At 43.7% G+C, this 16,556-nt stretch overlaps 1 protein-coding gene across 3 annotated transcripts in view; it reads right to left on the bottom strand.

Moving 5' to 3' along the window:
• Positions 1-996: 996 nt before the first annotated feature.
• PHACTR3 (phosphatase and actin regulator 3) overlaps positions 997-16,556 on the bottom strand; it is a 296,138-nt gene continuing 280,578 nt past the window's right edge. For all 3 annotated transcript variants that reach the window (XM_087720528.1, XM_087720529.1, XM_087720530.1), the window contains 4 exons: positions 10,472-10,533; positions 5,346-5,486; positions 3,541-3,617; positions 997-1,600 (listed from right to left, as the gene is read on the bottom strand). In XM_087720528.1, the coding sequence (XP_087576654.1) occupies positions 1,585-1,600; positions 3,541-3,617; positions 5,346-5,486; positions 10,472-10,533 (296 nt within the window). In that variant the 3' untranslated portion in view covers positions 997-1,584. The remainder of the gene's footprint in view (positions 1,601-3,540; positions 3,618-5,345; positions 5,487-10,471; positions 10,534-16,556) is intronic.

The raw sequence follows: 16,556 nt of genomic DNA, 5'->3' as shown, positions 1-16,556 counted from the left end.
AAACTGCCAAACTGCTGACCTTTCTAGTTGACAAGCTCAGCGTCTTAGTCACTGAGCCACCACGGCCCTGCATTTTCTACACCCTGGTTTTATTCAGCTGCTCTTTGCATTTTGTCTGCAACTGGAGGACTTGTAATTCTCATGGAAGAAATTAGACATGTGCTGTAACACTCAATTTCCAACATTATGTGTTTTTGTCCGTTGATTTTACTCTTCCAAGACTTACCTAAAAGTATTGGTGGGAAGTGATCTGAGACCATTGGGTATACAATTGCATTTCACCAGTTACCCATATACCCAAGCAGTTGTGGTTGTGCCTATTGTGGAAACTATCTCACATCAGGATCCAGCTGTACTATTTTTTTATTTTTTGCTCATTTACTTCCATAGCTCTTCCAGTAGGAGCTCTTTCTCCATTAAGGTAGGCCGTTACCAAATTTCACATCACACTGTGCAAACAAATGGATTGCAACCATTTCGCACGTACAGATATGATGCATTTTAATCCTGTCCTTTTGAATAATAGTAGCCAAATATAGGTCCTCACCAAGGGTGGTATACACTTACCTTCCCTACTGGTTCTCAAATGTGAGCGTGCACAGATCCTTCTGCACATGCACTTTTGGCAAAAAGGGGGCTAAATGGGATGCCATAGAGCTGGGTGCGGGTGGGCGGAGCCATCCACGATTTCCACAACCAGTTTGGGGATCTGGTCTTAACCAGTAGAATAACCACCTCTGTTTCCTCTCCCTTCAACTACCGTTTTTTCCCCCAATGAAGTAGTTCAACTTCTCAGTTACCATAATAAAAATTGACCCAACACCATTGACTTTTGCAATCCTACACTTGAATCTTCCTTTTGGAAAATGGAAGCCGCTAAAATAAAACTTGCTTGAGGGAGTGGGGGGAGGGGGGAGAGAGAGAAGAAATCAAATCGTTTCCCATGTTCCTTTAAACTGTGATGCTAAATCCCATAAAACATGGAAGTCTGTGGAATTGTTTTCTGCAGTAAGTAATCATTTAATTAACAAAAAAAATGAACAGGAGTTCAAAAAAAAAGAGGAGTGTTTTGTTAGACATTATATATATAAAAAAAGAAAAGAAACAATATAGTAAATAACTTCGTAGAACATGAACATAAGTGTTTTGTACAAACTAATCGTGATAAGTCCCCAATGTCTCGTCACCATGATAATACTGAATGATGGTGTGCGCTGTGTCCATTATGTCGGAGGCCTTGGAATGGTAGAGCCTGTACATGCACAACATCTCCTTTCTCAAGGTATGCAGCAATTCAGTTTAAAACAAGTAGCAAAGGAATGCAGTCATTTCCCTTTGGATGAGTTCAATATTGTCAGTGAATTCTCCCACACCTTGATGGTTGCGGGTCCAAGGTGACGGCCTTTATCGGATTAGATCGTTTTAAATATTGAGCTGCAGGGATAGAATCTGCAGTCTTTCCAGAACTAGAAACATCAGCGTCTCGTAGACTGAACCTCAGAGAAAGGCCTTCATGTTTTCCCTGATGCGTGTTCAGTAGTGGATATCAAAAAAAGTAGACAAATTCTTCGCAGAAGAAAATCTCTATGGCCTGTGGAATCTAGAAGTTAAAAGGAGAAGACATAAGTGACCATGGCAATTGTTTAGAAGGTCTATTTAAAAAAAACACCACAATTTCATGTAAGAAAAGGGCAGTACACAAGGACCTAAGGATGAGTTACCATATTTTTCGGAGTATAAGACACATCGGAGTATAAGATGCACCAAGGTTTTGAAGAGGCAATTTTTTTAAAAAAAAAAGTTTTTGCACTCTGCAAACCTCCCAAAAAGGCCCATTTTTTTTTCAAAAAGGGGGATGGATAGCCTTTAGGAAGCTTATAGAGTGCTCTTGGGGGCTGGAGGGGGGGGCAAAATTGAGCAAAAAATGACCCATATTTTTTGCTCATTTCTGCCCTCCATGGCCCCCAGGAGCTCTCTGAAAGCCTCCTACAAGCTATGCATGGCCATTTTGGTGAAGGGCCAGGGTTTCAGGAGGCAAAAAATGCTGTATTCAGTGTATAAGACACACCCAGATTTTCAGCCTCTTTTTTGAGGGAAAAAGGTGTGCCTTATACTCTGAAAAATACGGTAGTTCAGGCGCGTCAAACTCAAGGCCTGGGAGCCAGATCCAGCCCACAGGGTACTTAGATCTGGCCTGTGGGGACACCATGGAAACAGCAAAGGACTGGCCCCTGGTGCCTCTGCCAGTGAAAATGGAGCTTGGGAAGGCTATGGGCGGCCCTCCCGAGCTCTGTTTTCACTGGCAGAGGGTTGCAGGAGCCATCACAGCTCCAAACAGAGCTTGGGAGGCTGTTTTCAGTGGCAAAGCTCTTGGGCCACCACAGGAGCCTCCAACATGAGTGACATTGAGCTGGCCACACCCATCTTGGCCACGCCCCCTGGCTCCCCAAGATCAAACACAACCCGGATGCAGCCCTCAATGAAATTGAGTTTGACACTCCTGAGGTAACTAACTGATTTAGTTAGTTACCTACCTATTGGTAGTCAAATCAAAACTTTTATCTTCAAAATTTTAAAGTTAAGGAGGAGCCCTTATATTTCTACTGAATTTTGATTTTGGCGATACTTGATAGCAATTTAAGCATTAATTGGCTTCTGCCCAAAGAAATGCCACCAATTTTATTTGAGCGCCTTAAAAAGTTAAACGCTTCACCTGAGTTGAAATCTCTAAATTTATTTCACTTTTCAGTTTAGACTGGGCTTTGGTAGTAACACTGATTGTGATTCTTGCCAGTCTTCCTATGCCAAGTAAACATAGTACGTGGCATCCAAAGAATTTCAAGTGCCTAGACATTCTTTGATCAATTTTGCTCAGGTGAGGAAATTGATCAGTAGATTATATGCACAAATTGGTTGCAATCAAAAGATCGATGTACATGCTTCAAGAGAATAATTACAGGAGCTGCCTTTTGTAATTTTCACTGCTAAACTTTATCACATTTATGGGCCTGATCTGAAATCTTAGCAAGCAGCTAGATTTGTTACATTTTTTAAAATTTCCTCCATAGGCAAATCAATATATACTGAATTAGTATTTCTGTGTACACCATAAGTTATCTTTTGTTTAAAAATGGTCTGCGCTCACTCAAATTGTACTGAATATTTATTGGGTTTGTTGTTATTCCTGTTCTTTGCCTAAATGCAATGTATTTTTCATTATTTGACCAACCTGAAGTTAAATGCTTTTGCTTAGAGAATTATCAAGTAAATTGATGGAGAGTTTGGGATAAAAAAGCTGGTACTGTTGACCAAGCCAGATTGAATCCTAGCAACTGTCCCAAATTCTGGAAGAGTGCTCCAGTAGAGCAGAACGTTCTGCAGGTTTAGTAGATAAAGATAGAAGATTTGATGATAGATAGATAGATAGATAGATAGATAGATAGATAGATAGATAGATAGATAGATAGATAGATAGATATGAGAGAGAGAGAGGGAGAGAGATGGAGATGGAGATTGATATTTAATGAATGGGCAACTGACCTTGTCAAATGCTTGCTCGATGCATGCACCTCCATTTCATTACTTTTGTATTCATTTAGCTCTTTACGGATGGCTGCCTGGAAAATTGAAACAGAAACAAGTTGAATTAATCCTTTAAAACTGGTAGGAAATAGCACAGCTTAAAATTTAACTGAAATGGAAGTTTTTAAGAAGAGATTGCATAGCCATTTGTCTGAAGTGGTATAGAGTTTCCTGCCTAAGCCAGGGGTTGGACTAGACCTCCAAAGTCCCTTCCAACTCTGTTATTCTGTTTTTTTCTGTACATATCCTTCTCCATAAAGAATCATACGTCCTTCCACCTGAACAGTTCGTTGAAGTCTCTTCCACATCCCTAGCAGTGAGTGGCAACACAGTAACCCCATAAGTGGAGGGGTTCATGAAATAGCTCCTTAATAGGTTCTGTTTTCCTACCATACTTAACAAATCAAATTGAGGTGATTGCCATGTGTGAACAGGTAAAGCGCAATCGGCGGGAATTTCCATCTAACCTAAAGTAGTTGGGTGCTGGCTGGTGAATTCTGGGAGTTGAAGTCTTCACATCGTCAAGTTGCTGAGGTTGAGAAACATTGTCTCTCAAGGATATTGTTCAAAAGCAAAACATTGGGTATCGACAATCCCACTTGTGGCTGTGAGGCTGTTAAAGATGATCACTCCCTGATTACCTAAGGCACGGTATAAGTTGAGAGGCCATATAAATATTCTTCATAAATAATAATAAAGAAACTGAATTGCAGCATCACACCTTACCGCGCTAAATAAAGATCAATATGTCTCTTTTTGGATCTATCGCCAGGCACCTGGCCAAAATGTGCAAATATATTCTCAATTGACCCATCGCACTATTCTTATATGAGCAGCTTTGCTGCAGTGATTTTTCACTTCAGCACATGGAAGGAAAATCTATTTGAAAGATTCATTTCTTAATGTAAGCGAGGTGTCGGGCAAAATCTTTAATAGAAATATAAACTGTCATGAAGCACGGCCTACTCAAAACTACTGGAGAAAACAATAAGGCACAGGAATCATTGAACCTCTACCTCCCCAAGAGGGGATAGGCATTCAGTGGTATAACAATAGAGTTCCTTATTCTTTGTTTCCTCTGATGGAAAAACTTTCCAATCATTTAGAAAATTATCTGTTGATATGGGTTGCTGTAAACACTTTAGAAAGAGTGCAGAGAACAGCAACGAAGATGATTAGGAGACCGGAGGTTAAAACATACAAAGAACCATTGCAGGAATTGGGTATGCCTAGTTTAATAAAAAGGAGTAGGGCTGACACAATAGCAGTGTTCCAATATCTGAGTGGCTACCCCAAAGAAGAGTACTTGACCTCCCAACCTATTCGCTAAAGCACCTGAAGGCAGGATAGAAATAGCTCTTAGACTTATATGCTGCTTCACCGTGCTTTACAGCCCTCTCTAAGCGCTTTACAGAGTCAGCCTATTGTCCCCAACAATCTGGGTCCTCATTTTACCCACCTCGGAAGGACAGAAGGCTGAGTCAACCTTGAGCCTGGTGAGATTTGAACTGCCAAATTGCAGGCAACCGGCAGGCAGCAGACATAGCCTGAAGTACTGCACTCTAACCACTGCGCCACTGCGGCTCATAAGCAGTGGATGGAAACTAATGGATGGATAAGAAGCAATGGCTGGAAACTAATCAAGGAAAGAACCAACTAAGAAATTTCTTGACAACGAGAACAATTAGTCAGTGGAACGACTTGCCTCCAGAAGTTGTGAATGTTCCAACTGTATCTCCATAAAAAAATTAACACCTCAGTACCTTGTCTGCTGCTGATAGCCTGGTCCATGGCTTGTCTGCTCGTCGATCGTAATCCTGTGCTTTTGCCACCTCCACATAATCGCTGAATCGGATGAGGATTTTTCTGTCTCTTAATTCATCAACCGTAGGTCGTTGATTAAGCTTTGGGAGGAAAAATTCATGCAATGTGAGAACTGTAAAGAGACTTGGGTGGAGGATATTCACAAAAATGCCCGCGTTTCCTTTCTGCTGACTTCTTTGGATCACATATAGGAATGTAAGAACGTGTTTCTATTTGATACACTTGCTCATTCATGACGAAAATATAGACATTCCTTGGGCTACCTTACAATTGCTCTGTTGTAATAGCAATAGCACTTAGACTTATATGCCACTTCACAGTGCTTTACAGCTCTCTCTAAGCAGATTACAGAGTCAGCCTTTTGCCCACCTCGGAAGGATGGAAGGCTGAGTCAACCTTGAGCCTGGTGGGATTTGAACTGCTGACAGTCGGCAGAATTAGCTTGCAATACTGTGTTCTAACCACTTCACCGCCACGGCTCAGTTGTAAACTCTAGATGTCTCCTAAGAAACTTCTTTTCCTTTTTAATGTTGCATTTAGTACCTTGAAAACTTATCTATTTCTGATAGGCCCCTTCTTTATAGCAATAGCAATAGCAGTTAGACTTATATACCGCTTCATAGGGCTTTCAGCCCTCTCTAAGCGGTTTACAGAGTCAGCATATTGCCCCCAACAACAATCCAGATCCTCATTTTACCCACCTCGGAAGGATGGAAGGCTGAGTCAACCCTGAGCCGCTGAGATTTGAACTGCAGAACTGCAGTCAGCTGAAGTAGCCTGCAGTGCTGCATTTAACCACTGCGCCACCTCGGCTCTATATATTATATTATTACATTAGATATTACATTAGGTACATAATTTCTCAAGTTAGATTTGAGTTCTCAGCAGGGTATATCATTAGGGAGGCACGCCTCAATGTACATTTTGAAATGCAATCTAGGAAAACTATAAACATGAAAAACCTATACTTCCAACTTATGTTAGGTTTACCATTAGGTCACGCAGAATACTGGACCAAATAGACTGTAGGTCTAGTCTCACAAAGCATTTCTTACACTCTGATGGACTGGCATTCAAATATGAATGCCATGCAAAACTCTGTGTTGGATGGGCCTATCCCCATTTCAGCATCTGTGGGTGCCGTTTCTATGATAAATAATGTGGTGGTTATAGGAGGATAAAGGTAAAGGTTCCCCCGCACATGCATGCTAGTAATTTCTGACTCTAGGGGGCAGTAATCATCTCTGTTCCTAAGCTGAAGAGCCAGCGCTGTCTGAAGACATCTCCGTGGTCACGTGGCCGGCATGACTAAATGCCGAAGGTGCATGGAATGCTGTTATTTTCCCACCAAAGGTGGTCCCTATTTTTCTTCTTGAATTTTTTACGTGCTTTCGGATTACCAGCAGAAGCTGGGACAAGTAAAGGGAGCTCACTCCGTTACACAGCACTAGGGATTCGAACCGCCAACCTTTCTGATCAAGAAGCTCCGCATCTTAGCCACTGAGCCCCTGCGTCCCAATACAGGAGGATAGGTGATGTCATTTTTATAGGTCCGTGTTATAATCTTCCTTGCGCTTAACGTGCATTCCAGTGTATTCTTGGCTCTAGATGGCAAAACAGGCCATGAAACTCTGCGGTAGAAAGCCTCTGGATAACTGTAGGAGCTAGACTTGCCAAAAATTGTTGACAGCCATCTTCAATGTTCTTACAATCTTTCCCCTTTCTGCTGCCAGCTAGCTCACTCAGCTCCTGGCAGCAGTGAGAGAAAACGAGTGCTTGGAGCTAAGCCTAGGCACGTCTTTGGAGGGATCCTTCCCTTCCATGAAGGTTCATTCAAAAACTCCCTCATGGTTAGTTTTCAGGTCAAGAAGGACCCTCCCTTTGTAAGAGTGAAGCAAGCCTGTTGCTCCACCTTTGCTTTGCCTACCCACCTGCCTGAGCTCCTTACCTGCATTTGAGCTCTTTGGCACTTCCGCACATGAGCACGGAGCGCATGGCTCCTGTGTAACTCTCCGCCAAGCAGCTGGAGCATCGCAGAGACTCACGGAGGCATAGCAAGAATTAAGGAGACACACACGTGCTTGTGCATGCTTGCTGCGCGCATTCATGGGGTGGACACTGGGCCCCATTGCAACCATACCGTACCGGTTGCAACGGGATCCGGAACTCACCACTGAATCCACGTAAATACTTTTTCAGGGTTCATAGAAACAGAATAGGGCAGGAAGGGACCTTGGAGGTCTTCTAATCCAACCCCCTGCCCAAAATGATTGCTAAGCAACCAGTCGTAAGTATATACTACCTATATACATACCGTATTTTTCAGAGTATAAGACGCACCTTTCCCCACCCATAAAAGAGCGTGGAAATATTGGTGCGTCTTATACACTGAATCCAACCCCACCGTATCCCATTTTTGCGAAAAACGGGCCGTTTTTTGCAAAAATGGAGGCGTTTTTGCCTTCCCTCAGCCCCCAGCAGCCCCCTTCAGGCTTCAGCAAGGCTGGGGGAAGGCAAAAACGCCTCAGTTTTTGCGAAAACTAGGCGTTTTTGCTTTCCCCCAGCCTTGCGGAAGTCTGCAGAGTGCTCCTGGGGGCTGGGGAAAACAAACACTTTTCTTTTCTAACTTAGTTCTTTGAAATCTTGGTGTGCCTTATACACCGGTGTGTCTTATAGTCCGAAAAATATGGTATTTTCTCCCCCTTAAGGAATAAATAGAGCAACCAATGGGTTGCTAGGCACGTCCCGATAACCAGCACCTTTGTTGGCTGCAATAATTTCCAATAATCAAACAGACAATAATTGTGAAATTCACTGTGAATAAGACCAGCTCAAGAATGGATGCCCAAGAACAAAGAAACACACAATGTACATTTGGTTGCCAGGTGATAATAGTACTACTTTCTACTCATTGAGTCACTCAACATCTGGAACTGTTTGAAAATCCTACATGAGGAACTTTGATGAAATGGCAGAAAATTTCATCCTCATCTGTACTTTCTATTCATAGCATCTGAAGGTACAGTACATCGAAAGAGAAACTTGTAGGAGCTTTTGCAATGTATTTTTAATGCCGGACTATATTTAGAACTTCCACAAAAGATTTGTGCCTTCTCTTGGGGAACGAATGCCCGAACGAATGAATCTCTTTTTGAGAATTGTCCTTAGGCAGCACTTCTTGTTACTGGCATAGAGAGATGTAATGTGGCCGATTATCAGAAACTTTTGGCTCAGCATTAATTCCAATTGCTTCTATTAAGACCTTGTCCCTTCTAAATTTAGGGACGCGGTGGCTCAGTGGCTAAGAAGCTGAGCTTGTCGAGCAGAAAGGTTGGCAAGTTCAGCGGTTCGAATCCCTAGTGCCGTGTAATGAAGTGAGCTTCCGTTACTTGTCCCAGCTTCTGCCAACCTAGCAGTTCGAAAGCATGCAAAAATGCAAGTAGAAAAATCGGAACCACTTTGGTGGGGAAGGTAACAGCGCTCCGTGCATCTTTGGCATTTAGTCCTGCCGGCCACACGACCACGGAGATGTCTTTGGACAGCGCTGGCTCTTTGGCTTTGAAACACAGGTGAGCACTGCCCCTTAGAGTCAGGAATGACTAGCACATATGTGCGAGGGGAACCTTTACATTTACCCTTCTAAATAAATATCTAGTCCCGTTTTTAATATTGTGTATCGAGATTTTGGTGGGAGGAGTCCGCAGACCTAGCAAAATATTAATACCAAGGAGGAGGATTGCAAAATCCTTGCCTTCCATTCAGTTGTGTGCAATATGCTTGGGTGTGATACAGTGTGTGTGTGTACACAGTATATGTGTGTGTGTGTATGCGTGTGTGTGTGTGTGTGTGTATGTACACACACACATACACACACACACACATACATATATATATACTTATTATAAAATTGTGATACATTCAGCATATCTTCCAACTGAATCTCAAATCCAAGCCGATCAGAAATAATCCCTCTACTACTCTTTCATAAAAGACCTAATAGATTTATGAGATAACCTTACAGGTCATTTAGTCCAGTCCAGAGGAATCATTCATCAAATTGTTCCTGACAAATAATCATCCAGCTATATTTGAAAACTTGAGGAGATATGGAATCAACTATACCTATATCTAGATAAACCACTATACTGCTTAGAATTTTTACAATCAGGATTTTTCTCTTGCTATCCAACATGAATCTTATTTTCTTTCATTTCAGCCCATTGGTTTTTGTCTTGCAAGAATCCCCTCTTGTAACAGGAGGCTTTTTACATGCATCTTAGTCATCTAATTTGCAAAGCTAAACACACTGAGAACTGCTTCTCAGTTTCCTTAGTATGATAGTAGGTCTCCTCAGGTAATGCCACAACTGGATACAACATTCCATGTGTTGTCTAGGGGTAGAGAATACTGTGACACTATGACCTCCTATGATTTGAATGCAATGAATTTATTCACGCATCCCAAGACTGCATTGGCCTTTTTAGCTGCTGTATCACACTTCTTTCTCATATCGAGATGGTGACCCAGTAAATTTCCAAAAACCTTCTCATACCCTCTATTGCTCAGCCAGGTCTCATCTATCTATGTATTTAATATTGCTTATCCACAGAACAATACACTTGTCATAGCACAACCATACACTTCTGGTTTTTGCTCAAGCCTGCCAAGAAAAATTTGAATTTGTCCTCCGAGATATTAAGCCAACTCACACATTTCTTATTAAGCTGAATGCAAACGGTAAATTGCTATCCAGCAAAGGGGTAGGTAGGACTTAAGGATGCTTATTCTTGGACTGTATCCAAAATATCATGTAAATCTCTCAAAGGTGTTCTCAGAGGTGAGCAAAAAGTTGCAGGACCCACCCCAAAGCATCCACTCACTGCCGGTCAGGATTCAGCAGCTCAGATAGACAACCAATTTTGTCGTGTACAATGATGTACAATGACAATAAAGGGGATTATTATACTCATGGTGAGCAAATTAGTCTGGCTTGCAGTTACAGCATCCCGGTAAACTAGGTGTTTGGATATTTGGTTGAGACAGAGAAGATGTAGAGGGAGCTTACCTTTCTCGTCAGCCTCTGCTTGATCTCTCTCCTTTCCTCTTGTTCTGTTTGATCATTCCTTTCTGCAGAAAAGATGAAGAGAGAGATGACTTTCCTCATGAAGACCAACTTTGCTGCCCGGTCTTTTCGCGCCACCACCAAGCGCTTTACAAAGCTCAGTTGGTGTTCTGCCAGAAGCATCACACACACACACACACACACACACGGACAGACACTCCTTCGGCGTGAGGGTTTGGCGGATGCCAATGTCAGCTCTCCTCGCTGGTGGCCAATTAAACCGGGGCTTCAACAAATCTGGACCAGCCAACCCCGTTCCTCCATCAGGACAATGAGGAGTGTTTTCAGAGGGAAAATCGATAGACTTTTTAGAAGTCTAAATGATCGTTTTGTGATGCCACATCTCTCTCTGAGTCATCCGTGCTGCCCTTACGAGCTGGAACATTGTAGAGAAGCTGCTTCAGGGAACACACGTTCCTTGTACACTTACTCGGCTAGGCTCCTGTAATTTTGTTGATTAATTTATAACAATAGCCAGCGATCTACGCCCATGCATTCCTCTGCCTTCTATTATTCTGATGATGCCAATCTTATTATAGATTCTCCCTACATTTGGCAGAGAGGGCGGGGGAAGAAGGGATTCCTTGTCTATAAACTGAGATGGTTTCTTAAAGAGATACTCTCTGCAAATCCCTCCTCCCTTTTTTTTTATACACCGAAACTCTTAGTATTCAAGCTTGATCGTTTTTCACACAGTGGGGCTAAAAATAAGCATGGCTGCAGCTGCTGTAACACTGCGTGAAATATAGCCTTAGTCTTCAGATATGAGTTAATGGATTCTCTATATCAGGGGCTGCCGGTTGCTAAATTAAGCTATGCACGTGTGACCTGGAAAAAAAACCCACAGGTTTTTTAAATCATTTTAGAGGAAGGAAGGAAGGAAGGAAGGAAGGAAGGAAGAGAAGGGAGGGGGGAGGGAGGAAGGAAGGAAGGAAGGAAGGGGAATACAAGGAGGGAGGGGAATACAAGGAAGGAAGGAAGGAATTAAGGGGGGGAGGGAGGGTGGAAGGAAGGAAGGAAGGAAGGAAGGAAGGAAGGGGAATACAGGGAGGGAGAGAGATACAAGGAGGAAGGAAGGAAGGGGAATACAGGAAGGGGGAAGGAAGGAAGGAAAGGGAATACAGGTGGGGAGGAGAATACAAGGAAGGAAGGAAGGAAGGAAGGAAGGAAGGGGAATACAGGGAAGGAGGGGAATACAAGGAGGAAGGAAGGAAGGAAGGAAGGAAGGGGAATACAGGGAAGGAGGGGAATACAAGGAGGAAGGAAGGAAGGAAGGAAGGAAGGGGAATACAGGGAGGGAGGGGAATACAAGGAGGAAGGGAGGAAGGAAGGAAGGAAGGAAGGGGAATACAGGGAAGGAGGGGAATACAAGGAGGAAGGAAGGAAGGAAGGAAGGAAGGGGAATACAGGGAAGGAGGGGAATACAAGGAGGAAGGAAGGAAGGAAGGAAGGAAGGAAGGGGAATACAGGGAAGGAGGGGAATACAAGGAGGAAGGGAGGAAGGAAGGAAGGAAAGGGAATACAGGGAGGGAGGAGAATACAAGGAAGGAAGGAAAGAAGAAAGGAAGGAAGGAAGGAAGGGAAATATAGGAAGGGAGGGGAATACAAGGAGGAAGGAAGGAAGGGGAATACAGGAAGGGGGAAGGAAAGAAGGAAGGAAGGAAGGAAGGAAGGAAGGAAGGAAGGGGGTACATGGAGGGAGGGAGGAGGATACAGGGAAGGAAGGAGGGGGGAGGAAGGGGGTACAGGGAGGGAGGGGGAAGGTGGAAGGGGAATACGGGGAGAAGGGAAGGAAGGAAGGGGGATACAGGGAGGAAGTAAAGAGAATACAGGGAGAGAGGGAGGGGAATACATGGAGGGAGGGGAAGGAGGGAGGGAGGGAAGGGGTATACAGGGAGAAGGGAAGGAAGGGGGAAACAGGGAGAAAGGGAGGGAGGGGAATGGAGGGAGGCAGGGGAGTACAGGGAAGGGGGGAAGGAAGGAAGGAAGGAAAGAAGATTGTGGAACAAATGTGCATTGCACATTATCACACCAGCCCCACTAGAGGGCCTTTTCTGCATTAAATCAAAAGCACAATTTCTGCATCCATCAATTGGTTAACAAGCATTAAAAAAAATAGTGCTTGGAGCAGCCGGGGGGGGGGGGGGGAAGTATTTTTAGAGTCCAGATCTCTATATTTGCTCCCTCCCAAACTCTCAGAACAGAGGCAGCCACGTGGTGCTATTTATGGAAGGAAGGATAGTAGCTGTTTTCAGGCACATCGTAACTGGAGAGAGACTGAAAATCTTTGCAGACTTGACAATGAACAGCTAAAGCTCAGCCTTGGCGTATGAATTAGAGGCTTCGGCAAAGATGTGGTTTCGGCTTAGGTAGCCTCAGATATATTTTTTTAAAAGCAGGAACACCTGCCATCAGTGATTCTAAAATGGTAGCGTCCTATCTGCAGGGCATCTTGTTACCTACGAATTTGCATTTAGGAAAGAAATCACGGGACCGTGCAGTCCTTCAGATTTTCTCTCCAGGAGACGTTGGAGAACGAATGTGTGAATGTTTGTAGCATCACAGCTGCCTCCTTGTTTTCCAAGGTCCTGTGGCAGCTGCAAAGGGCAAGAACGTAGTCCTCGGGAAAAGATATAGCTGCTTTAATGAGTTTTAGATGCTACAACTTTTGCTCTGGCATTCACTGAAGCCCCTTTCTGGATATATTACTTGCGGCTTATTTTTCTTCGTTAGATGTATATTCTGCACTTTGTTCAAGAGCTTAAGGCAATGAAATTAAGGCATTTTTTTTTAAAAAAAGAAAAGCCTTGTAGGATTTTGCTCAGGGATCAAAGGGAGCCTCCGTGACTGAGGGTGGATTTCAACTAGGATCTCCCAGTTGCTCTTGAATGCAATAGCTGCCCAGCCCTAATAATTAATTTCTAATTCAGCCGGAATTGCTGGTTATGAACAGAAGGAGGAGGGAGTGGGGGAATAGCGTAGGAATGGAAATAGCTACCTCAGCTGTTATGGAAAAATTGTCAAGGAAGCAGTCTTAACTTTGCCTAATAGGAATATTCATGAGCATCTTGAAATAGCTACTAATCACAGATGTGTATGAGATGGTAGAAAATGTTGAGGAAATGCACACACACACACACACACACTCTCTCTCACACACACACCTTTTAGGACTTCCAAGGTCCAACATCTAGACATACAAACACAAAAAGTGGGGGTTACCCCAAAGTCCTCCTCCAAATTGCTAGCAAATTGTAATTTTTTTGAGGTGGAATAGATGGTTAACAACAGTCTAACAGGCTATGGGAAGGAGGAGCATGATCAAAGGCAGTCTAAATGGAATCTAATCTACACTAATCTCATTTGCATCCTGAACCCATCCATTCCACCCTGTATTGTTTGATCGTCTGTTGTGGTGCAGTGGTTAGAATGCAGTATTGCAGGCTAACTCTGCCTTCCCACTGTCAGGAGTTCGATCCTGACCCAGCTTAAGGTTGAATCAGCCTTCCATCCTTCTGAAGTTGGTAAAATGAGGACCCAGATTGTTTGGGGGCAATAGGCTGACACTGTCGATCACTTAGAAAGGGCTGTAAAAGCACTTTGAAGCGGTATATAAGTCTGTTGCTATTGCTATTGGACATCACTCTGACCATTAAAGAGACACAAAGACACTCTGTGTCCATTCAAAAGAAAATTCTAGTCATCCCTTTGCCATACCCAGTTTATACATTACTGCTATTTCCCTGAATTATTATTTATTTGGTTTCAGTAGCATGTAATAATAGGCTTGTTGTAGCACTTTGGATCTGATATCTTAAAGGTGATTCAGGGTTTTGCAAGAGTCACAAGTAACATCTATTTTTATTTATTTTATTTATTTAGATTGTCACTCCTGCACAGGATAACAGGAATAAGAATAAACATGAAAAGGAACACAGGAAATGGGTACAAATAAATGGGGACAGTAGGACAGGGAAGTTAGGCAAGCTGGTGCACTTATGCACGCCCCTATGCATCTACTTAACCTTCTTAAAATGCTTGCATTTTTTTCCAAAGACACAGGTGCATTGCTGTCATATGTATGTTTCCTGTTTGCTTCACGGCGCCTTGGAAGAATCAGATCCAAAGGGCTGCACTGCCATAGTAAATGTACTTCAGGGGTGAAATCTAGAAAGTTTTGACAGGTTCTGGAGAACCGGTAGTGGAAATTTTGAGTAGTTCGGAGAACCGGCAAATGCCACCTCCAGCTGGCCCCAGAGTGGGGTGGGAATGGAGATTTTGCAGTGTCCTTCCCCTGCCATGGCCACCAAGCCACACCCACTAAGCCACGCCACGCTCCCCAAGCCACGCCCACAGAACTGGTAGTAAAAAAAATGAATTTCACCACTGACACCATATAATGCCACTAGCGGTACCATCAAGAAGGTGTGTTGCTCCTGTGAGAATAGTCCTCTACGGCAGTGTTTCTCAACCTTGGCAACTTGAAGATGTCCGGACTTCAACTCCCAGAATTCCCCAGCCAGCATTCGCTGGCTGGGGAATTCTGGGAGTTGAAGTCCGGACATCTTCAAGTTGCCAAGGTTGAGAAACACTGCTCTACGGGTCCATCCCACATGATCTGATCTGGATGGCATGTTCTCCCCATGGAAGAAGCCACCATTCCTGCTTAGGGAGGTCTGCTTCTTCTTGCTTTGGGTGATGGGCTGAACATTTGTTCTTCCCTGAAGACCCAATGTGACCAAATTGTGCAAGAAGGATTTATAGTCTCATAAAGTTACGCGGCTGCCAGGAAAATGAAGGATCCCCGTAATAGCAGCCTGCTCTTCCACCGATTAATAATTAAGTGTCTGGCTGTCATCTTAATGAGACAATGCCTTCGGCTCTGAAGTGCCCAACGCAGGAGTGTTATTTACACCCTTGCTCTTGACAAGGTTTCTAAATTAGCTCACAACACTGAAAGGATCAGTAAAGGAAGCCCGATGGGACAGGTCAGCAAAACCAAATAACTCTCTTTCCTCACTTCACTCATCACTTGAGACTTTCAAGAAGAGATTGGACTGCCGTTTGTCAGAAATGGTGTAGGGTCTCCTGTTTGACAGGAGGGTTGGACTAGATGACCTATAAGGTCCCTTCCTACTTTGTTAATCTTCCTAAAAGCACCCAGGAAAATCCTTGGGGTTTCTATGGCACCAGTGCTATTGTGGACATCTCCCTTGGTAAAGTCACCCATAAAATGAAATGGGATTGTGAGAATTACCTTGGGAGATATGAGAAAGAGACACAGCCTAGATAAGATGAAAACTGAATCCAGAGGAAGGATGGGGATGGGAAAACATCCCAGAAGGCACCTTTCCTGATTCTTTGGAAAGTAAAAGCAGGAGAAGGGACAAGAGCTTTCATTCTGCTATTGTTAACAATAAAGTTAGTGTTGGCATTTATGCATTTGGTTTTCTGGCAGCACTACTTTGAAGCTCTGACATATGGTGAGATGGAGGGCACTCCTTCTAAAGGGGGATTCAGATTTGAAAAAACCATCAGGTGGAACAACATTTGTCAATGTTGCTAGAAGTAATACAGCAAGGAGGAGGGTGGGAGAGCAGGAGAAGAAGAAAAAGAAGAGGAGGAGGAGGAGGAGAAAAGAAGAAAAAGAGGAGGAGGGGAGGAGGGAAAAGAGGGAGTGGGAGGAGGAGGAGGAGAAGAAGAGGAGGAGAAGAAGAGGAGGAGCTGGATAAGGAGAAGGAGGAGGAGGAGGGTGGGAGAGCAGGAGAAGGAGAAGAAGAGGAGGAGAAGAAGAGGAGGAGGAGGAGGAGAGGAGGAGGAGGAGATGGAGGAGAAGGAGAAGAAGAGGAGGAGAAAGAGGAGAAGGAGAAGAAGAAGGAGAAGAGGAGGAGGAGGAGGAAAAGAGGAGAAGAGGAGGAGGAAGAGGAGGAGGAGAAGAAGGAGAAGAGGTGGAGGAGAAGGAGAAGAAGAGGAGGAGGAGAAGAAAGAGAAGAGGAGGAGGTGGAGGAGAAGGAGAAGAAGAGGAGGA

Source organism: Thamnophis sirtalis, unplaced genomic scaffold (assembly GCF_051295495.1).
Source record: "Thamnophis sirtalis isolate CommonGarterSnake01/CBP01778 unplaced genomic scaffold, rThaSir2_p1.2 scaffold_7, whole genome shotgun sequence".
NCBI lineage: Eukaryota > Metazoa > Chordata > Lepidosauria > Squamata > Natricidae > Thamnophis > Thamnophis sirtalis.
Note: the sequence above shows the minus strand (reverse complement) of the source record. Positions and strands in the feature narration are given on the sequence as shown.